The 23,666-nt window shown below is 42.6% G+C and overlaps 1 protein-coding gene across 2 annotated transcripts in view; it reads left to right on the forward strand.

Moving 5' to 3' along the window:
- The window catches only part of LOC135542300 (interleukin-17 receptor D-like), a 59,928-nt gene that overhangs the window by 18,238 nt on the left and 18,024 nt on the right, over positions 1-23,666 (forward strand). Inside the window, exon 2 of one of the 2 annotated variants that reach the window (XM_064969174.1) lies at positions 19,608-19,697. The exons of the other annotated variant lie outside the window; for it this stretch is intronic. Coding sequence (XP_064825246.1) covers positions 19,608-19,697 — 90 coding nt within the window. The remainder of the gene's footprint in view (positions 1-19,607; positions 19,698-23,666) is intronic. 2 annotated transcript variants of the gene reach the window in all.

Raw genomic sequence — 23,666 nt, forward strand, 5'->3', positions numbered from 1 at the left:
ATGTGCATGTGTCTGCTCAAACGGTCAGAAACAGACTCCATGAGGGTGGTATGAGGGCCCGACATCCACAGGTGGGGGTTGTACTTACAGCCAAACACCGTGCAGGATGTTTGGCATTTGCCAGAGAACACCAAGATTGTCAAATTCGCCACTGGCGCCCTGTGCTCTTCACAGATGAAAGCAGGTTCACACTGAGCACGTGACAGACGTGATAGAGTCTGGAGACACCGTGGAGAACGTTCTGCTGCCCGCAACATCCTCCAGCATGACCGGTTTGGCGGTGGGTCAGTCATGAGGGGGGCCGCACAGCCCTCCATGTGCTCGCAAGAGGTAGCCTGACTGCCATTAGGTACCGAGATGAGATCCTCAGACTCCTTGTGAGACCATATGCTGGTGCGGTTGGCCCTGGGTTCCTCCTAATGCAAGACAATGCTAGACCTCATGTGGCTGGAGTGTGTCAGCAGTTCCTGCAAGAGGAAGGCATTGATGCTATGGACTGGCCCGCCCGTTCTCCAGACCTGAATCCAATTGAGCACATCTGGGACATCATGTCTCGCTCCATCCACCAACGCCACGTTGCACCACAGACTGTCCAAGAGTTGGCGGATGCTTTGGTCTGGGAGGAGATCCCTCAGGAGACCATCCACGACCTCATCAGGAGCATGCCCAGGCGTTGTAGGGAGGTCATACAGGCACGTGGAGGCCACACACACTACTGAGCTTCATTTTGACTTGTTTTAAGGACATTGCATCAAAGTTGGATCAGCCTGTAGTGTGGTTTTCCACTTTAATTTTGAGTGTGACTCCAAATCCAGACCTCCATGGGTTGATCAATTTGATTCCCATTGATAATTTTTGTGATTTTGTTGTCAGCACATTCAACTATGTAAAGAAAAAAGTCTTAAGTATTTCATTCATTCAGATCTAGGATGTGTTATTTTAGTGTTCCCTTTATTTTTTTGAGCAGTGTATAAATACAAAACGTCAACCTCTGCATGACATCAGCAGCCCAGTACTCCAGATAGAAAGTATGCTATTTTAATACCAGTAAACTACTCAGTTTAAAAAAAAAAATGATTTCAGTAAATGTCAACCTGACAAGCTAGAAAACTAAAAGCAATTTTCTAAATGTTTTGGTTGATGGCTATCCAGCTGGCTAGGAACTAACATCTTCAGCTGCTTTTTAAAAATGAATTATTACAGGAAAATATACCCACAACATTATTTACAAGGTAATGGAGAGCTTACAGCAAATAGCTCCACAATGTGACTGAATAAAAGTGGAATAAAAGTAGAATAGCCTATCTGAGAATTTTAGAACTCCTGCATCTTGTCAGGAGGATTTGGTCTGGTTGCTGTGGCAGTCCGGTAACCATGACAACAGACATTGACAGTTGCAGAGACTCAGTGGCAATATGTGGCTTTTTGGGCGACCTGACCAAATCCACATATAAATGTGAGTTTTTGGTCTATCATTTTACTTGAAAGTAAGTCTAAGAAGCGTTAGGTATGTTCTGTGTGCTATTTCTATTCATCCTGTTCCTAATTTTTGTGTTTCTTTTGTAGTTTAAAAAAATATTTTTGTTCACCAGCTTGAAACAGCTGAAACAACATTTTTGTTTATGGAAAATATACTGAATGAAAATATAAAGGCAACAATTTCATATAAGGAAATCATTCAATTGAAATGTATATAACAAATAAATATAAAACAGCTCTGGTGTACATTCCTGCAGGCAGGATGCCAATTGCACGCTTCCTCAACTTGAGACATCTGTGGCATTGTATTGTGTGACACAACTGCACATTCTTAAAGTGTCCTTTTATTGTCCCCAGGACAAGGTGTAAATAATTGTGCTGTTTAATCAGCTTCTAGATACTTCATCCACCTGACAGATTTGGCATATCTTGGCAAAGGAGAAGTGCTCATTAACAGGGATGTAAACACATTAATGGAATTTATTTCAGCTCATGAAACATGGGACCAACACTTTCACATGTTGCGTTTTATTTTTGTTCAGTGTAGATTGCACAGAGTTAAAGATGGAGTAACCAAAGTCACTGCTACTGCAACATCAAACTTATTACAACTACAAGTCTACCAACACACTGAAGCCTCTGATAATGTGATCCACATGACTCAGTTACATTTGCATCCACCAGGATCCATTTCTGACAGAGAAATATTTAAACGGTGTAATATCAGAGTTACTGCAAAGTCCGCTTCAATGTGGCTACCTTAAGAGAGATGATGGGCTCATGGCAGACAAGGGGTTTCTCATTGAGAAAGGTGAGGAGGAAATTGGCCTGAGATTGAACATTCCTTCCTTTGCAAAGTCCAACCTACAAATGCCAGAACCAGATGTCAAGATGACAAAGAGCAAAGCATAGGGTGCACGTGGAAAGGACAATAGCCAAAATTTAAGATGTATTTTTATATATGGTAAGATCCCTAACTACAGATTCAAAACATAAACCAGATATGGTTTGTGGTTAGTACGCTGTCCAACTTCCAGCCACACATTCTTAAGAAGTAGACTCGTCCTCACACACCCATGCAGACAGACATCTGTATAGGTATTCTTCCTAACATACAGTTGAATTTAAACTTAGTTTTTCACAATTCCTGACATTTAATCCTAGTAAAAATATCTGTTTTAGGTCAGTTAGGATCACCACCTTTTATTTTAAGAATGTGAAATGTCAGAATAATAGTAGGTAGAATGATTTATTTCAGCTTTTATTTATTTCATCACATTCCCAGTGGGTCAGGGGTTTACATACACTCAATGAGTATTTGGTAGCATTGCCTTTTAAATTGTTTAACTTGGGTCAAATGTTTCAGGTAGCCTTCCACAAGCTTCCCACAATAAGTTGAGTGAATTTTGGCCGATTTCTCCTGACAGTAATGGTGTAACTAAGTCAGGTTTGTAGGCCTCCTTGCTCGCACACACTTTCAGTGCTGCCCACAAATTTTCTATAGGGTTGAGATCAGGGCTTTGTAATGGCTACTCCAATACCTTGACTTTGTTGTCCTTAAGCCATTTTGCCACTATTTTGGAAGTATGCTTGGGGTCTTTGTCCATTTGGTAGACCCATTTGCGACAAAGCTTTAACTTCCTGAATTATGTCTTGAGATGTTGCTTCAATATATCTACATTTTCCGTCCTCATGATGTCATCTATTTTGTGAAGTGCACTAGTCCCACCTGCAGCAAAGCACCCCCACAACATGCTGCTGCCACCCCTGTGCTTTACGGTTGGGATAGTGTTCTTCAGCTTGCAAGCTTCCCCCTTTTTCCTCCAAACATAACAATGGTCATTATGGCCAAACAGTTATATTTTTGTGTCATCAGACCAGAGGACATTTCTCCAAAAAGTATGATCTTTGTCCCCATGTGCAGTTGCAAACCATAGTCTGGCTTTTTTATGACAGTTTTGGAGCAGTGGCTTCTTCCTTACTGAGTGGCCTTTCAGGTTATGTCGATATAGACCTCGTTTTATGAAAGTATGAAACACATACTGTTGTACCTGTTTCCTCTTCACTAGGCCCTTTGCTGTTGTTCTGGGATTGATTTACACTTTTCGCAACATAGTATGTTCATCTCTAGGAGGCAGACTGCATCTCCTTCCTGAGAGGTATGATGGCAGTGTGGTCCCATGGTATTTCTACTCGCGTACTATTGTTTGTACAGATGAACGTGGTATCTTCAGGCGTTTGGAAATTGCTCCCAAGGATGAACCAGACTTCTGCCCAGACAGTCTACAATTTTATTTTTCTTGAGGTCTTGGCTGGTATCTTTTGATTTTTCCCATGATGTCAAGCAAAGACATGCTGAGTTTGAAGGCAGGCCTTGAAATACATCCACAGGTACCCCTCCAATAGGCTAATTGACATAATTTGAGTCAATCAGAAGCGTTTAAAGCAATGACATAATTTTCTGGAATTTTCCAAGTTGTTTAAAGGCACAGTCAACTTAGTGTATGTAAACTTCTGACCCACTGGAATTGTGATACAGTGAATTATGGTTGAAATAATCTGTAAACAACTGTTGGAAAAATTACTTGTCATATACACTAACGACTTGCCAAAACTATAGTTTGTTAAGAAGAAATTTGTGGAATGGTTGAAAAAAGAGTTTTAATGACCTCCAACCTAAGTGTGTGTAAACTTCCGACTTCACTGTAGCATGTCCTGTCCTTGCCTCCAATCTGGCATTGACGCAGTGACCTTCTGCACAACGGAGAGGGCACTATTTCTAGGTCTCAGGAATGCTGTAGTGATGCACGAATACATATGTGTAAGTTCATGGACGTCTTTTATTATTATGCAGCATTTGTAATCCTGCTGTAACTCTTGTTTGTAATATTATGTATTAGTATTATGGCTGAATATGCTTGATTTCTATGAATTCTATTTTTTTTTTTTGTAAATCAAATGTTTGTTTTAAAAGTTTCCTCAATTGCTTTACCTGGGAGCTCAAGGCACTGCCTATTGGGTACTTCTCCTTACCTACTGCTACTTCTAATGGGGGCCTGTTAGCAACGTCAGGCACACCTATGAGCTAAATTTCTTTCAGTACGTTTGAATCTTCATTTGTTACTTCTGACACTGTCCTGAGAACAGTAGGCAGCAGCCTCTGAGTTAGTGATTGCTGTTTAGCAGTTGGATGGCCTTGAGATTAAAAAACTGCTTCTATCTCTCCGTCCCAGCTTTGATCTATTTGTACTGACCTCACCTTCTGGATGGTAGTGGTGTGAACAGGCAGTGGCTCGGGTGCTTATTGTCCTTGATGATCTTTTTGGCCTTCCTGTGACATCGGGTTTCATTGAGGACAGTTAGTTTACCCCAGGTGATGTGTTGTGCAGACCCTCTGGAGAGCCTTGCGGTTGAGGGCGGAGCAGTTGCCATACCAGGCTGTGACACAGCCCGACAGGATGCGCTCGGTTGTGGATCAGTAAAAGTTAGTCAAGGTTTTGGGTGACAAGCCAAATTTCTTCAGCCTCCTGAGGTTGAAGAAGGTCAGCATCCCAGAGTCACCTCTTCACTGTTGACGTGTGAGACTTTTGTGGGTACTATTTAATGAAGCTGCTAGTTTAGGACTTGAGGCGTCTGTTTCTCAAACTAAACACACTAATGTACTTGTCCTCTTGCTCAGTTGTGCACCGGGGCCTCCCACTTTTTATATTCTGGTTAGAGGCAGTTGGTGCTGTTCTGTGAAGGGAGTAGTTGTATTGTACAAGATCTTCAGTTTCTTGGCAAATTCTCGCATAGAATAGCCTTAATTTCTCAGAACAAGAATAGACTGACGAGTTTCAGAAGAAAGGGGTTTGTTTCTGGCCATTTTGAGCCAGCAATCGAACCCACAAATGCTGATGCTCCAGATACTCAACTTGTCTAAAGAAGGCCAGTTTTCTGCTTGTTTATCAGCTCAACAGTTTTCAGCTGTGCTAACATAATTGCAAAAGGGTTTTCTAATGATCAATTAGTCTTTTTAAAATGATAAACTCGGATTAGCTAACACAATGTGCCATTGGAACACAGGAGTGATGGTTGCTGATAATGGGCCTCTGTATGCATATGTAGATATTCCATAAAAAAATGGCCGTTTCCGGCTACAGTCATTAACAATGTCTACATTATATTTCTGATCAATTTGATGTTATTTTAATGGAAAAAGAGTGCTTTTCTTTAAAAAACAAGAACATTTCTAAGTGACCCCAAAATTTTGAATTGTAGCATACACACACACACAGTTGAAGTCAGAAGTTTACATACATACACCTTTGTCAAATACATTTAAAGTCAGTTTTTCACAATTCCTGACATATAACCTTAGTAAAAATTCCAGTCTTAAGTCAGTTAGGATCACCACTTTATTTTATGAATGTGAAATGCCAGAATAATATTAGTGATTTATTTCATCTTTTAATTCTTTCATCACATTCCCAGTGGGTAAGAAGTCTACATACTACACACAATTGGTATTTGGGAGCCTTGCCTCTAAATTGTTTAACTTGGTACAAATGTTTCAGGTAACCTTCCACAAGCTTCCCAAAATAGGTTGGGTGAATTTTGGCCCAATCCTCCTGACAGAGCTGGTGTAACTGAGTCAGGCTTGTAGGCCTCCTTGCTTGCACACACTTTTTCAGTTCTGCCCACAAATTTTCTATGGGATTGAGGTCAGGGCTTTGTGATGGCCACTCCAATACCTTGACTTTGTTGTCCTTAAGCTATTTTCCACAACTTTGGAAGTATGCTTGGGGTCATTGTCCATTTGGAAGCTTTAACTTCCTGACTGATGTCTTGAGATGTTGCTTCAATATATCCACATAATTTTCTTTCCTCATGATGCCTTCTATTTTGTGAAGTGTACCAGTCCCTCCTGCAGCAAAGCACCCTTACAACATGATGCTGCCAACCCTGTGCTTCACGTATGGGGTGTTGTTCTTCGGCTTGCAAGCCGCCTCCTTTATCTTCCAAAGATAGTGATGGTCATTATGGCCAAACAGTTCTATTTTTGTTTCATCAGACCAGAGGACATTTCTCCAAAAAGTACAAATCTTTGTCCCCATGTGCAGTTGCAAACCGTAGTCTGGCTTTTTTTATGGCAGTTTTGGAGCAGTGGCTTCTTCCTTGCTGAGCGTTCTTTCAGGTTGTCGATATAGGACTCGTTTTACTGTGGATATAGATACTTTTATTCCTGTTTCCACCAGCATCTTCACAAAGTCCTTTGCTTCTGGGATTGATTTGCACTTTTCACATCAAAGTACGTTCATCTCTATGAGACAAAATGCGTCTCCTTCCTGAGCGGTATGACCGCTGTGTGGTCCCATGGTGTTTATACTTGCGTACTATTGTTTGTACAGATGAACGTGGTGCCTTCAGGCGTTTGCTCCCAAGGATGAACCAGACTTGTGGAGGTCTACATTTTTTTATGATGTGATTTATTGGCTGATTGCTTGACATCATGGGAAAATCAAAAGTAAAGAGGCACTGAGTTCGAAGGTAGGCCTTGAAATACATCCACAGGTACACCTCCAATTGACTCAAATGATGTAAGTTAACCCATCAGAAGCTTCTAAAGCCATTACATTTTCTGAAAATAATTTTGGAAATAATCTCTGTAAACCATTGTTGGAAAAATTACTTGTCATGCACAAAGTAGATGTTTTAACTGACTAGTGAAAACTATAGTTTTGTTAAAAAGAAGAAATTTGTGGAATGTTTAAAAAATGAGTTTTAATGACTCCAACCTAAAGTGCATGTAAACTTCTGAGTTCAACCTTACATACATACAGGAGGGGACTGAGTATGCACCCTTGTGGGGCGCCATGTTGATAATCTGTGTCAGGTAATGTTGCCTATCTTCACCATGTGGTCCAAGGACCTAGCTTCATAGGAAGGAGTTCAGACCCAGGGCCATGAGTTTATAGAGCACTATGGTATTGAAGTCTGAGCTGTCGTCTGAACAGCATCCTCACATATGCAGTCTTTTTGTCCGGGTGGGTAAGAGCATTGTGCAGTGTAATGGCGGTTGTGTCGTCCATAGAGCTTTCAGGGCGATCGGCCAATTGGAGAGGGTTGAGTGTGTCGGGAAGCGAGGATGGTCTTTTGACTAGCCTCTTAAAGCACTTCTTGATGATGGAAGATAGTACTACTGGTTGGTTGTCATCCAGTTGAGTTACTTTCCCTTTCTTGGCACAGGGATGATCGTGGACATCTTGGAGCAGGTGGGTATAGAGGCTTGACCTACAGAGATTTGAATAATATCTGAACACCAGCCAGCTGGTCTGCACATGCTCTGAGGGCACGGCTAGGGATGCAGTTTGAGCCGGCAGCCTTGCGAGGGTTAGCACGTTTTAATGACATGCATACATCCTCAGTGTGTACCTGAACTGTAGTTTGCACGTTTTGGTTATTACTTTAAAGCATTTTGTATCACATTGGCCAGCAAGCTAGGTGTATTACTGTAGAGAAACCCTGCCTGTTTTGAAGACCAGCATTGCGTATGTTTACACCACTATGGTGGTGTTAGTACTATAGCTTGCCAGCCAGCCAAACTTGTACAGTTAGCGAGCAGCTGCTACTTGCTAGCTAGATAGGTAAAATCTTGCTGTATCACCACCATTTCACCAGCATCAGCCCATCCAACATCTCCCAGCAGTCAAAAAGCAAATTTTTGGTCATGAATTTGTACTATATAGCCAATTTGACTTTGATGCTGTGGTAACTAGTGACAATGCAGTAACTAGTGACAATGCCCACACGTGTTAGCGCTAACATGTTTGTACGTAGGTAGTTCCAAATGAACTAAAGCCAGCCCTATAACTAACACGTAAGTCAAAAAACACTTACACGTCATTGACATGTATTTCCGCAAAGTTCCTACTTCAGATTTCCGACTTCAAGCCAAAATATATCATACTTTTAGTAAAAGGTTGAAACATGGTGAAACGGCCACGTCCATTTGCGGTATTGCATCAACAACGAAGGTACTGCGAACAGTTTAAAAAATAATAATAATAAATTCCACCCCTTGGACGACATTGTGCTCTTGTATCGCGTGTGCAATGTCATACTGCTCGAAGTTCCTAAACTCTGCACCAAAAACAATGATGGTGGGGCGGCCAGTGGTGCTGTTTTCCCCTTACTTCAGATGGTTTTAATTTTCTCTTTTATTTCCTATTTGTGCTGTCCATTTGATTTCTGATTAACATATTGCTCACACAAACAAGGTCTGGCCTGTCCCTTTTCAAAAGTGGGGTGATTTGTAGTTTACAAGACACAACCAACAAATGTTACTGGTTTTAATTAAGAGCAAGTCTTTCTGTCCTTCCCTCCAGGCAGTAAGATTAGTTGCCCCCCTCCCCTTTTCCTCCCTACCTCTTCTTCCTGCCCTCCTATGCCCCCCTCCAACCTCTTCCCCTCCACCCGTTTCCCTACTCCCCAGTGGTATAAAGTAATTAAGTAAAAATACCTAAGAACTAAAGTATTTTATCTGTACTTTACTGTTTATTGTCCCAACTTTTCATTTTACTCCACTACATTCCCAGAGAAAATAATGTACTTTTTACTACATACATTTTCCCTGACACCCAAAAGTTCTCTTTACATTATGAATGTTCAGCAGGACAGGAACATTTTATAATTTACACACTTAACAAGAGAATATCCCTGGTCATCCCTACTTCCTCTGATCTGGCGAACTCACTAAACACAAAATCTTAATTTGTAAATTATTTGTAAGTGTTGGAGTGTGCCTCTGGCTATCTGTAAAAAAAGAAAAAAAAGAAAATGGTGTCTGTTTTGCTTAATATAAGGAATTTTAAATGATTTACTTTTGATACTTTAGCATATTTTAGCAATTAAATTTACTTTTGATATTTAAAACAAAATACTTTTAGACCTACTCAAGTTGTATTTTACTGGGTGACTTTCACTTTTACTAGTCATTTTCTAGTAATATATCTTTTACTTTTACTCCATGACAATTGTCTACTTTTTCCACCACTGCTCCTCCCCTTCATCTCTCCCTCCCTCCTTCCAAGGGTGAAGCTGTAATGTAAGTGTAATTCATCAGTGTTTGGGATTTCTCTCAACGAGGCGTGCAATCTATTTACCAAATGAGAGATGATGGTGTACATGTTTCTTCAAAAAAGTTTTTTTTTTTTTTTTTAAGTCTGATGTTCAGGAGAAGAAATGGATGGGGGCAGAGCATAGGCAGGAGATCAAAGAAATAGTTGCCTTTTAATTTTTTTTGTTTTTTTTTACAGATTTCTCAGTTAGTTTGTGTGGAGTTGTCTCCATATGTTCAGCTGCTAATGGGTAATTTTGAAAGGGAACCATCTCCACCTGTAATAATGCTGGATCTGCTCAGTTCTGCTGTGTTCTCTTCAATTAATTACACGTGTTGTGAGGATATTACGCCGGAAAGAAAAACAAGTTGTCTTTAATCCTCTTGGCTCTTCTGAACACTTTGCACAACTGTGACCAACCGATATAAATAATGTTCTCTTTTTGCTTTTAACTACATTATAATTTTGACCAACCTAAACATCTGTCCTTGTGAGTGGATTTAGCATAGAGGCCTGTGTTTTAACAATATCCTAACAGGGTGAGAGACGCACATGTTTCCTTAACCGAACAAGCATCTTGAAGGGTTTTGCTGGGCTCGGGGCAGAAGGCTGGCGTGCATGTGTGCGTGAGAAGCGGCTGTCTCTCAGATGATATAATTATTGTTATTCTGGAGAGAGGAGCAGGAAGGAACACCTGGTTTTGATAAGTCTGGTTCCGGCAGCTAGAGAGGAGGACGCCCATAGCAGACCTGGGTTCATATTGTATTTGAAATCCTTCCAAATACTTTAGCTGTGCTTGATTGAGAACTGGAGACAGGCTAATTACAAATGTGAAAGTATTTGAACCCAAGTCTGGCCCGTAGATAGCAGCCCTCACCTACTGTCTACCTGCTGCTGCAGAGCTGTATTCAGACAAGTCCCCACTGAGATTTTGCACACTCCTTATGATCATACCCTGTCCTGGCTACAAAGCTATTGCTGCCCACATGTTGTCTGTATAGTGGTGCAGGTTGGGTGTAGCATAAGTGCCTTTGTCTTTATTCCTATTGTGTTCAACCACAACTTCCTGGTTTGTCTCTTTTTGATCTTGGAACTCATTCCGTAGTAGTTAGGAGTCCGCTAAAGCACGTTGACCACCTGTTGAAAAAGCACTATATGAATCGAAATCTATATTTTACATTTATATTGATTTTAGTTGGAATTGTGGGCCCGCATTACCAGTTGATCCACAACTAATTAAACCCCTTTCCTCCCCTCCCAGCTCCAGAGAGTATGGTATGTTATTAGTCCGGTCCGGCCCAGCCCCCCTGTGTCCTCTACAGCCCTATAATATTCAGGGAGCAGTGTGACCGGGGCCTGACCCTCTCCTCCATCTACCTCACGCTCAGCCAACAACATGGGACCCCGCTGGTCTGCCACATGGGATACAGCCAGTTAATTGCACCACACCACCACCCCAACACCTCTCACCCTGAGCTGTTCATTTGAAGTTTTAAGATGCCAGTTGACTCTTGAGGCCATTTGACACACAGGGGTAGAGAAGGAGAGGAGAGGGAACATCAGAAGGAAGTAAGGAGTGCCTGGAGTCTTCCCTCCCTCTCTCAGTTCAATTCAAGGGCTTTATTGGCATGGGTTACATATGTCAACAATGCCAAAGCAAGTGAAGTGACCATTACACTCACAAAGTTCCAAAAGAATAAAGACATTTCATATGTCTTTCATATTCACAGTGTTGTAATGATGTGCAAGTACAAAAGGGAAAATAAATAAATCAAAAATCAAATCAAATTTATTTGTCACATACACATGGTTAGCAGATGTCAATGCGAGTGTAGCGAAATGCTTGTGCTTCTAGTTCCAACAATGCAGTAATAACCAACGAGTACTCTAACTAACAATTCCAAAACTACTACCTTATACACAAGTGCAAAGGGTTAAAGAATATGTACATAAAGATATATGAATGAGTGATGGTACAGAGCGACATAGGCAAGATGCAGTAGATGGTATCGAGTACAGTATATACATATGAGATGAGTATGTAAACAAAGTGGCATAGTTAAAGTGGCTAGTGATACATGTATTACATAAAGATGCAGTAGATAGAGTGTAGTATATACGTATACATATGAGATGAATAATGTAGGGTATGTAAACATTATATTAAGTAGCATTGTTTAAAGTGGCCAGTGATATATTTTACATCAATTCTCATTATTAAAGTGTCGAGTTGAGTCCGTGTGTTGGCAGCAGCCACTCAATGTTAGTGGTGGCTGTTTAACAGTCTGATGGCCTTGAGATAGAAGCTGTTTTTCAGTCTCTCGGTCCCAGCTTTGAAGCACCTGTACTGACCTCGCCTTCTGGATGATAGCGGGGTGAACAGGCAGTGGCTCGGGTGGTTGTTGTCCTTGATGATCTTTATGGCCTTCCTGTGACATCGGGTGGTGTAGGTGTCCTGGAGGGCAGGTAGTTTGCCCCCGGTGATGCGTTGTGCAGACCTCACTACCCTCTGGAGAGCCTTACGGTTGTGGGCGGAGCAGTTGCCGTACCAGGCGGTGATACAGCCTGACAGGATGCTCTCGATTGTGCATCTGTAGAAGTTTGTGAGTGCTTTTGGTGACAAGCCGAATTTCTTCAGCCTCCTGAGGTTGAAGAGGCGCTGCTGCACCTTCTTCACGATGCTGTCTGTGTGGGTGGACCAATTCAGTTTGTCTGTGATGTGTATGCCGAGAAACATAAAACTTACCACCCTCTCCACTACTGTTCCATCGATGTGGATAGGGGGGTGTTCCCTCTGCTGTTTCCTGAAGTCCACAATCATCTCTTCAGTTTTGTTGACGTTGAGTGTGAGGTTATTTTCCTGACACCACACTCCGAGGGCCCTCACCTCCTCCCTGTAGGCAGTCTCGTCATTGTTGGTAATCAAGCCTACCACTTGTGTCTTCCGCGAACTTGATGATTGAGTTGGAGGCGTGGGTGAACAGGGAGTACAGGAGAGGGCTCATAACGCACCCTTGTGGGGCCCCAGTGTTGAGGATCAGTGGGGTGGAGATGTGGTTACCTACCCTCACCACCTGGGGGCAGCCCGTCAGACCCAGTCTCGAGCTTGATGATGAGTTTGGAGGGTACTATGGTGTGAAATGCTGAGCTGTAGTCGATGAACAACATTCTCACATAGGTATTCCTCTTGTCCAGATGGGTTAGGGCTGTGTGCAGTGTGGTTGAGATTGTCTGTGGACCTATTTGGGCGGTAAGCAAATTGGAGTGGGTCTAGGGTGTCAGGTAGGGTGGAGGTGATATGATCCTTGACTAGTCTCTCAAAGCACTTCATGATGACGGAAGTGAGTGCTACAGGGCGGTAGTCGTTTAGCTCAGTTACCTTAGCTTTCTTGGGAACAGGAACAATGGTGGCCCTCTTGAAGCATGTGGGAACAGCAGACTGGTATAGGGATTGATTGAATATGTCCGTAAACACACCAGCCAGCTGGTCTGCGCATGCTCTGAGGGTGCGGCTAGGGATGCTGTCTGGGCCTGCAGCCTTGCGAGGGTTATCACGTTTTAAATGTTTTACTCACCTCGGCTGCACTGAAGGAGAGACCACATGTTTTGGTTGCGGGCCGTGTCAGTGGCACTGTATTGTCCTCAAAGCAGGCAAAAAAGCTATTTAGTCTGCCTGGGAGCAAGACATCCTGGTCCGTGACTGGGCTGGTTTTCTTTTTGTAATCTGTGATTGACTGTAGACCCTGCCACATACCTCTTGTGTCTGAGCCATTGAATTGCGATTCTACTTTGTCTCTATACTGACGCTTAGCTTGTTTGATTGCCTTGCGGAGGTAATAGCTACACTGTTTGTATTCGGTCATGTTTCCGGTCACCTTGCCCTGATTTAAAAGCAGTGGTTCGCGCTTTCAGTTTCACGCGAATGCTGCCATCAATCCACAGTTTCTGGTTTGGGAATGTTTTAATCGTTGCTATGGGAACGACATCTTCAACGCACATTCTAATGAACTCGCTCACCGAATCAGCGTATTTGTCAATGTTGTTTGACGCAATACGAAACATATCCCAGTCCACGTGATGGAAGCAGTCTTGGAGCGTGGGATCAGATTGGTCGGACCAGCGTTGAACAGACCTCCGCGCGGGAGCTTCTTGTTTTAGCTTCTGTCTGTAGGCAGGGAGCAACAAAAAGGAGTCGTGGTCAGCTTTTCCGAAAGGAGGGCGGGGGAGGGCCTTCTATGCGTCGCGGAAGTTAGAATGGCAATAATCCAAGGTTTTACCAGCCCTGGTTGCACAATCGATATGCTGATACAATTTTGGGAGTCTTGTTTTCGGATTAGCCTTGTTAAAATCCCCAGCTGCATTGAATGCATCCTCAGAATATGTGGATTCCAGTTTGCAAAGAGTCAAATAAAGTTTGTTCAGAGCCATCTATGTGTCTGCTTGGGGGGAATATATACGGCTGTCATTATAATCGAAGAGAATTCCCTTGGTAGATAATGCGGTCGACATTTGATTGTGAGGAATTCTAAATCAGGTGAACAGAAGGACTTGAGTTCCTGTATGTTGTTGTGACTACACCTCGTCTCGTTAAGCATAAAGCATACGCCCCCGCCCCTCTTCTTACCAGAAAGATGTTTGTTTCTGTCGGCGCGATGCGTGGAGAAACCAGTTGGCTGCACCGACTCCGATAGCGTCTCTCGACTGAGCCATGTTTCCGTGAAGCAAAGAACGTTAGTTTCTGATGTCCCTCTGGAATGCTACCCTTGCTCGGATTTCATTAACCTTGTTGTCAAGAGACTGGACATTGGCGAGAAGTATGCTAGGGAGTGGTGCGCGATGTGCCCGTCTCCAGAGTCTGACTAGAAGACCGCTTCGTTTCCCTCTTTTACGAAGTCATTTTTTTGGGTCGCCCGCTGGGATCCATTCCGTTGTCCTGGGTGAAAGGCAGAACACAGGATCTGCTTCGTGAAAGTCATATTCTTGGTCGTTCTGATGGAGAGTTGACGCTGCTCTTATATTCAGTAGTTCTTCTCGACTGTATGTAATGAAACCTAAGATGACCTGGGGTACCAATGTCAGAAATGACACGTAAAAAAAAGGCATAGTTTCCTAGGAACGCGAAGCGAGGTGGCCAGCTCTGTCGGCACCGGAATAAACGTAAATATGGGTTGTATTTACAATGGTGTTTGTTCTTCACTGGTTGCCCTTTTTCTTGTGGTAACAGGTCACAAATCTTGCTGCTGTGATGGCACACTGTGGTATTTCACCCAGTAGATATGGGAGTTTATCAAAATTGGGTTTGTTTTTCATCTGTGTAATCTGAGAGAAATATATGTCTAATATGGACATACATTTGGCAGGAGGTTGGGGAGTGCCCATCTCCCCCTATCCCCCAGGGAGGCAGGCAGGGAGGACCAAACCAACATCATCTAGCCGCATGAACAAAGGCCTATATATGGGGGCTGTAAATGGCCAACGTGTAGAGAGGGAGGGTGTCGTAGACACACACACCTACCTCTCGGCCTGTATCAGAGGTGTGATGCTGTGTTCAGGGGGCTGTGAGACTGCTGATTGGATACAGGTGAGGCGGGTGGAAAGGGTTCATTGCATGCAACTGTGTGTTTGTCATGTGTGTTGCTGCATCTGTTTGTGTGTGACCTCCAGCCTCCTGCTGAGAGCAAGGTGTTAAACCCCAGGACAGCAGGCCCAGGAGCCCATAAGTAAAACCCCAAGGCACCACTTCATTCCCCTGCTAAATGAGAAATTAGGGAGCTACCGCCTTCCTCTCTGTGGTTGTAAACATTTTGTTAGTTAGTAGTTAGCCTTGTAGCTACCGCCGAAAATGTGCCTTTTAAAACTCTGAAAAAGCCATCAGCAACGTTCATTTGACTCACAATAAAATGTCAGGTCTTTGCTCTGAAGATTGAATTCAGAGGAGTGAAGCCCAAATCACACAGATATACGCTGTCAGCCAAGTCAAAATTTGCAGGCGAGAGCAGAGAACATCAATTCACATACACTGTGTTGCGTATGCCAATGTATTTCTCACCAGCACCCATAATAAACAGTTGTATTTGTTATGTACGCTATGTAGTCAGTGTGAATTATTGTGTGTTCCTTTTTGACTCCCCTTACGTCCTACAGGAGCCACCCTACCGGTCTGCTCTAAACAGTATATAAAGAATTTAGCTAGTCTTGTTCTTTCTACTAACGGTATTCTCTCTTGAAATTGGAGTTCCTTTAGTTTCCCAGCCCATAGCCTGCCTAGGCTATATGCCTGTGATCGACTCAACACCGGTAGGCATAACGTTACTGTCTTCAAATATATTATTGGCACTGGCATTAATAATATCATAATCAACACTAAATAGACACTTTAACTAAACATGTCATAATTCCAGATGTCACAGTGCACAAAGTCTATTTTCTGGCAATTTATCCTCGTATTTGTTCCTGCGTTGCATAGCCGTGAGAATATACTTACTTTCAAATTTGACACTCATCAACACTCACGGCCTGTCTTTTCTCATTTACTACCATGCATTCTAATTCCAGCGTGTACACGCTCGTTCGCACGCATAAAAAAAAGAAAAGAAAGAAGCTTTTCGTTTGATTTGGGCTTGTTCAATTGTTAAATTCATCACGATGGAAGGGTCACGCTTCAACAAATGCCTGCAAGCCTGAGGGTTTTACATGGCTTATGTACTGGCGCATAATGCACTTCAGATTGGTCGGAACAGAACTACCCATACTTCAAATATGGCGTTAACAAAATAACAAAAATGTACAAAAATAAAGGGTTCAAATTGGTCAACAACTCAAGTTTCCTCTCCCGGAGAATGTGTCTTGGTCAGCAACCTTACTGCCCAGAGTAGGCAGAGCTCGCTTCCAGAAGAATTCCTCAGTGGAGTGGCCCTTTTTTAGCACATCCTGACCACAAGTGACGGGTTAAAACGCACACGGTATCTGACACGCACAGTACTTGAGTTCTCTCTAGGGATATACAGTATATTGGATTAGAATAATTAAGGATAATTTGCTTCAAATCTTAATCTTCAGCTCCTCGTAAAAGACTGAGGTCTGTCTTTAGCTGAACGTGTTGGATGGAGAGACTGGGAGAAAAGTGTTGAAATGTGGAAAAACATGTTTAAGAGGATGGAGCCTCTCCTGTATGACCTTTGGGAAATCTATTGATGAATAGGTTATGGTTGGGTTAAGAACACATGGAAGTGATACGGATGGTGGTGGAAGGTGGATACCACAGTTAATGGCTTCTCCTGTTCAGCCATGGTGGTCTAGTCTCTAGCCAGTCTCCCTCTTTCTGCTTCACTCCAAACACACACAAATGTTTAATTTATTTAACTAGGCAAGTCAGTTGAGAACAAATTCTTATTTACAATGACTGCCTACACCGGCCAAACCCGAACGACGCTGGGCCAATTGTGCACCGCTCTATGGGACTCCCAATCACGGCCGGATGTGATACAGCCTGGATTCGAACCAGGGACTGTCGTGACACCTCTTGCACTGAGATGCAGTACCTTAGATCGCTGCACCACTCGGGAGCCAACGTCTGTGGGTAGGGGCAGGGAGAGGTGGGAGTTTGTGTATGTTGATGGTGTGTTGATTGGGAGCGTGTGTGTGTTGGTGGGAGAAAGGTTTGAACTAGTTGGGGGCCTCCATACACATCCTGAGAGGAGGAGAGGAACAGGCAAGTTCAAGACGTGCTTAAATCATGCATTGACGTCAATGGAACATTTTTGCAACAACTCAAGTTCCACATGGGGATCTGAAGGTAGGACTCAGGGTTTTGTAAATTTGATAAGTAAATAAATGAACTGATGCAAATTCTGCTCCATTACATGTATTTACTTGATTCCATTTCACTACCTTAGGCCTCACAGTAACAAGGCTTACTATGGTCTGAATTAGAGGTCGACCGATTTTGATTTTTCAACACCGATTATTGGAGGACCAAAAAAGCCAATATATTTAAAAAATATATATATATTTTTTAAATATTTATTTATTTATTTATTTATTTATTTATAATCATGACAATTACAACAATACTGAATGAACACTTATTTTAACTTAATATAATAATCAATTTAGCCTCAAGGAAATAATGAAACATGTTTAATTTGGTCTAAATGTTTTTGCATTAATGTGTTGAGAAGAAAGTAGAAGTGCAATATGTGCTATGTAAGAAAGCTAACGTTTCAGTTCCTTGCTCAGAGCATGAGAACATATGGTGGTTCCTTTTAACATGAGTCTTCAATATTCCCAGGTAAGAAGTTTTAGGTTTTAGTTATTATAGGACTATTTCCCTCTATCATTTTTATTTCATTAACCTTTGATTATTGGATGTTCTTATAGGCACTTTAGTATTGCCAGTGTAACAGTATAGCTTCCGTCCCTCTCCTCGCTCCTCCCTGGGCTCGAACCAGCAACACAACGACAACAGTCACCATCGAAGCAGCGTTACCCATGCAGAACAAGGGGAACAACTACTAGAAGGCTCAGAGTGAGTGACGTTTGAAACGCTATTAGCGCGCGCTAACTAGCTAGCCATTTCACTTTGTTACACTAGCCTCATCTCGGGAGTTGATAGGCTTGAACGAAGAGCTGCTGGCAAAACGCATGAAAGTGCTGTTTGAATGAATGTTTACGAGCCTGCTTTCTGCCTACTACTGCTTAGTCAGATACTTAGATACTTGTATGCTCAGTCAGATTATATGCAATGCAGGACACGCTAGGTAATATCTAGTAATAACATAAAACATGTGTAGTTAACTAGTGATTATGTTTGTTTTTTATAAGAAGTTTAATGCTAGCAAGCAACTTACCGTGGCTTACTGCATTCGCGTAACAGTCTCTTTGTGGAGTGCAACGAGAGCGAGGCAGGTCGTTATTGCGTTGGACTAGTTAACTGTAAGGTTGCAATACTGGATCCCCCGAGCTGAGAAGGTGAAAATATGTGGTTCTGCCCCTGAACAGTTATTTAACTGACTTGCCTAGTTAAATAAAGGTATATAAAAATATATATATATTTGAAATCGTCAAATCTCCGCCCAAAAATACCGATTTTCGGTTGTGATAACTTGAAATCGGGCCCTAATTAATCGGCCATTCCATTTAATCAGTCAACCTCTAGTCTGAATGGTCTGTTATTGTTTCCCAGGCTTTGTATAAATCTATTTCCCTAGTTGGGGTTGATTGTGTGGCATTCTGTCTCAGCGATAAGGGCATCATTTTCTAAAATGGCAGGATGGATAAGATCTTTGATTATACTGCCAGTGCCAGCCAGCTATCCAGACTGTCAGTCAGCTATACAGTAGGGTCAGGACTCTTTAGTAGCATGGCAAGGAAACAAAACACAAAGTGAATTTAACTTATTTAGGAAAACAGCCCTAATGTTTGAAACATACATCATGTTGTCATCCAGAGTCATGTATATATTTCCACAAGCTATAATACACAAGAACCAGAGTTTGGTCCACTTTGTTAGAATTTTTGCACTGGAAAAAATATTGCGATACTGTAATCTTCCCGGCCCTACTATACAGTCAGCCAGTTATACAGCCAGGCAGCCGATCCCCATCCCCCAACTGTAGGGTCTAGTTTACATTGCGTTTTCCTTATTTTGTATAATTCACCTTTTAAATTGTAGTAACAGCAGTGGTGTAAAAATACTTTGAAGAACTAAAGTAGTTTTTGGGGGTATATGCACTTTACTATTTATTTTTAACTACTTTTACTGCACTACATTCCTTAAGAAAATAATATACTTTTTACTCCATACATTGTCATTGACACCCAAAAGTACATTTAGAATGCATTGACAATTCACAGATTTATCAACAGAGAATATCCCAAATGCAAAATTCTTTACATTTTTTAATTATTTTTTCTTTAAAAATTTTTAAAAAATATATATTTTTCCCCCAGAAACACAAATGAGCATACAAGTATGTTTAAGCATACATAACTGTTGGGAGTGTGTTGCCATACCTTTTTTACCCCCAGGTGCAGCAGAGCCTGCACACTAAAGATGAAGTTGCAGCAGATGTCTTGACCACACCCAGGCTGCTGTCCAGACAGTGGAAGTGCTGGAAGGTGTGTCCCCGGCACTGTTTCATGTCCATGTCACCTCCCTCAGAACCAGTGAATATCTCCAGGTTCTTACAGCAGGGCATCATCTATAGAGTGCACAACAATACAGGATATGGAATTAGGTTTAGTATGGAGTTGAATTCTCAATTTTAAAATCCTTAGACATTGGTAAAAAGGTAAACAAATGTCGGGCACTGGAGTTTGAGGAAGGTTGAGCGATACAGTATGTGCTAAGTAGTGTATGCAAGGCATAGGAAGACTTGGCGATTCAATGGTCCAAACCTGGCGTTCTCTCAGCGCAATGAGGTAGAAGCCATCATTGTCAACTTGAACGATAGTTTTGTTACAAACTGTTGCCTGTGCCTACTCTGGTGTTGGCACGTCCCTCCGAGCCAACAACTTGCAGAAAGGCCTACAGTGCGGGGTAGGCACTGCGGGTCGGTTATGATGAGATTATTATGGATAATATTTGTATTTGTCAAACGGCATCAAATCATCGATCATCATGTCACTAGAATAAGACCTTTGACATTTATTCGAAAGGAGCATCAAACTCATACTGAGCACTTTCACCATCCAGTGAAATCATTATTTATTTAAAGGTGAAATAAAATAATAAAATTAATCTGTAGCCTAATGAACTGCATGGTTTCCAGAGTCGTAAATGGGAGGACCACACTTTTCATCACGACTCCCAAGTTTACTTCGGTATGATGGTTATTATACAAGATACATTTTTACAGACACAATGTCCCACCATACAGTATAGAAGCATCTTTCTAACCAATAGACAGAAGCTGGTCATCCTCTCTACATTACAAATGTCCTGTGCACAATGTCTTCATACAGCATCAAAGAAATTGGAGGAACACTCAGTATCACTAGTGATTAAGTTACGGGATGATTGGTGGATGACCTGGTTACCTACAGGAAGTCCCCAGAGTGCTGTGTATAGAGGAAAGCCAAGTTACCTTACTTGGAACAGAATTGACACTTGTCTCTGTCAGCTGAGCAGAGAACAACTTCAAATTGTATGCGGTTAGCCAACATTGTAAACCGCTATCATTTGATTCCGAGCCTGACGTCTGTTGGCTCCCCCTTCTCAGTCACTGACCTCTTCCCTGTCTGTTCTCAACCTACCTCTCTTCTGCCACCCAGTCATGCAAATCCTCCTCCTCTACTAAGCTCCTCGACTTAGGTACAATGCTCTTAGTTAAGCCAGAGTTGTATAGAAAACTAAACCACCTTGGCTTTGGTTAAACCACATGGCTAGATGGCTAACATTAACCTCGCTTGCCCTTATCAATAGCCTGCTTTTAATAACAGAAGAACAAATAGCTACTTCAATATCAATATTGAAATCCATATTTGATTATCTAGCTAGTTGGTTAGCTAGTTTCTCTACTGGAAAACTATCAAACTTACCTCTTGTCAGCCATCATTCACCAGCGTTGGGTGTTTTGCCCAACATTTTGTGTGTAAGGCGTCACTTTCAATCACCAGAGGGGTGACTTCCGCATGTCTTTCAACTCTTAGTCACTGGAAAAGTCCCTCGATCTTCGTTCCTGGCATTCCCTTAGGGGTAGTGGTGACGACAGATGCGTCACTCACGGGCTGGGGCACAGGTCATCAGGGAAATGCAAAAAAACAGCGTATGGGCCTCATCTCCATATTGCTCACATAAATGACCTTGAATTTCTGACGGTGCTTAAAAAAAAAAAAAAAAAAATATATCCCATTTAGCAGACGCTTTTGTCCAAAGCGACTTACAAGTCGGCTGGGGCCACTACTTTTTGCATATGGGTGGCCCCAGTGGGAAGCGAACCCACGACGCTTGGCGTTGCAAGCGCCATGCTCTACCGACTGAGCCACACAGGACCTTCTTTCAATGAAAAGATCACGTCTTGATCAGAATGGACAATACGACTGTAGTGGCGTACATCAACAGCCAGGGTAGCACTCACTTCCTGTGCTTACAGACTATCCGTCAGGATTATTTTGCTGAGCAGAGCACACCTACCGTCTCTACATGCGACTCATGTTTGGGCATACTGAACATAGGAGCAGACTTATTGTCCAGAGGGAATCCCCATCAAGCGGACTAGAGACTCCTTCCCTCAGTGGTGAAACGGATCTCTTTGCGTCTCAACAAAACATGCACTGCTCGTTGTTCTTTGTGCTAGCGGGAGACACACCACTGGGGGTGGACGCTCTAGCACACCCTTGGCCGAGGATTTCACTTCACTCTTTTCCTCAGCCTCGTACTCCCCACTCTGGCCAGAGTGAGGGAAGAAGGCATATCTCTCATCTTGGTAGCCCATCGATGGCAAGGCAAGCTCTGGGTAGCAGAGATGATGCTCTTGCTATACGGTGAGCCTTGGCAACTCCTGTTAGAGGGCTCTGCTGACCCAAGTGAACAGAGCTATTTATTAAAAAAAAAAAAAAAAATCCAACCTCAACCGGAAACCATGGCCCTTTGGGCCTGGCCCGTGACAGGTTAAATCTGGTTGCGAGAGGCTTGCCTCTCGGGGTCATAGACTATCCATAGTGCTAAGGCCCCTCCTACATGCTCAATGTATGGAAATAAGTGATTCATTTTGACAAGTTGTGTGACTGAAAAGGGGATCATTCCTTACCAATGCTCTGTATGCAAGGTTGCATGCTTCCTGCAGGACCTTTTGGACAGAGGGAAGGCTTTCTTCACTGTTAAGGTCTATCTCGGCCTGTCATGTAAGCTTGTAAGCTTTGGAAAGAACACGGTGGGACACCCCTCCCCCGTTATGTTGTTTCATGATTGGGGCATGTTGCTTACATCCAGTTCCCAAGCATTTAGTCCCGTCATGGGATTTGTCAATTGTGCTTGAGGCTATTTCACAGCTGGCTTTTTTTGAGCTGCTGGAATGCGTGGAGATGAAGCATCTCTCCATTTTAAGACGCTCTGCTGGTCATCCTTACACCACAAAGTGAGTGAATGAGCACGGTAGTTCACCATTCTTACAGCACGGTAGTTCACCATTCGTGCCTACAGTTTGCCCAGGGCTTTTCCAAGGTTACATATTTGCCCAAGCCCGCCTTTATGCCTAAGGTTAGCAGCAATTACAATCGTCTCGCCTTGGCGCTTGTGGTGTTCCAGCCTGCCGCCTTTTCTATGTCCAGTACGCTCATTGCGCATATACTTGGATAGGATGAGAGCTTTGCACAAGTGTGTCCAACTCTTTGGCCCGGGCACCTCCCTTTCTCGTTAACAATTGTCACATTGCATTGTGAAAGCTAATATATTGGCCCTATAATAGCAAGGGCTTACTGCCTCCGCAGGGCCTATGGGCTCACTCCACCAGGGGTATGGCACTGTTCAAGGTCATCTCCTTACAGGGTATTTGCGATCCGGCTTGTTGGGCATCCCCTGTTACTTTCGAGGTTCTACCGACAAGACGTCACCGCACCTGTGTAGCCTACGGGTTGATACGTTGGAACTACCTGGCTTCGAGCTCGTGTGCGATCCGAGAGTTGGCCATATATCCCACCGTTTTTATTTATTTTATACATTTTTTTATTTCACCTTTTATTTAACCAGGTAGGCTAGTTGAGAACAAGTTCTCATTTGCAACTGCGACCTGGCCAAGATAAAGCATAGCAGTGTGAACAGACAACACAGTTACACATGGAGTAAACAATTAACAAGTCAATAACACAGTAGAAAAAAAAGAGTCTATATACATTGTGTGCAAAAGGAGGTAGGCGAATAATTACAATTTTGCAGATTAACACTGGAGTGATAAATGATCAGATGGTCATGTGCAGGTAAAGATATGGTTTGCAAAAGAGCAGAAAAGTAAATAAATAAAAACAGTATGGGGATGAGGTAGGTAAAATTGGGTGGGCTATTTACCAATAGACTATGTACAGCTGCAGCGATCGGTTAGCTGCTCAGATAGCAGATGTTTGAAGTTGCTGAGGGAGATAAGTCTCCAA

The sequence above is a fragment of the Oncorhynchus masou genome, chromosome 6 (assembly GCF_036934945.1).
Source record: "Oncorhynchus masou masou isolate Uvic2021 chromosome 6, UVic_Omas_1.1, whole genome shotgun sequence".
NCBI classification, from domain to species: Eukaryota; Metazoa; Chordata; class Actinopteri; order Salmoniformes; family Salmonidae; genus Oncorhynchus; species Oncorhynchus masou.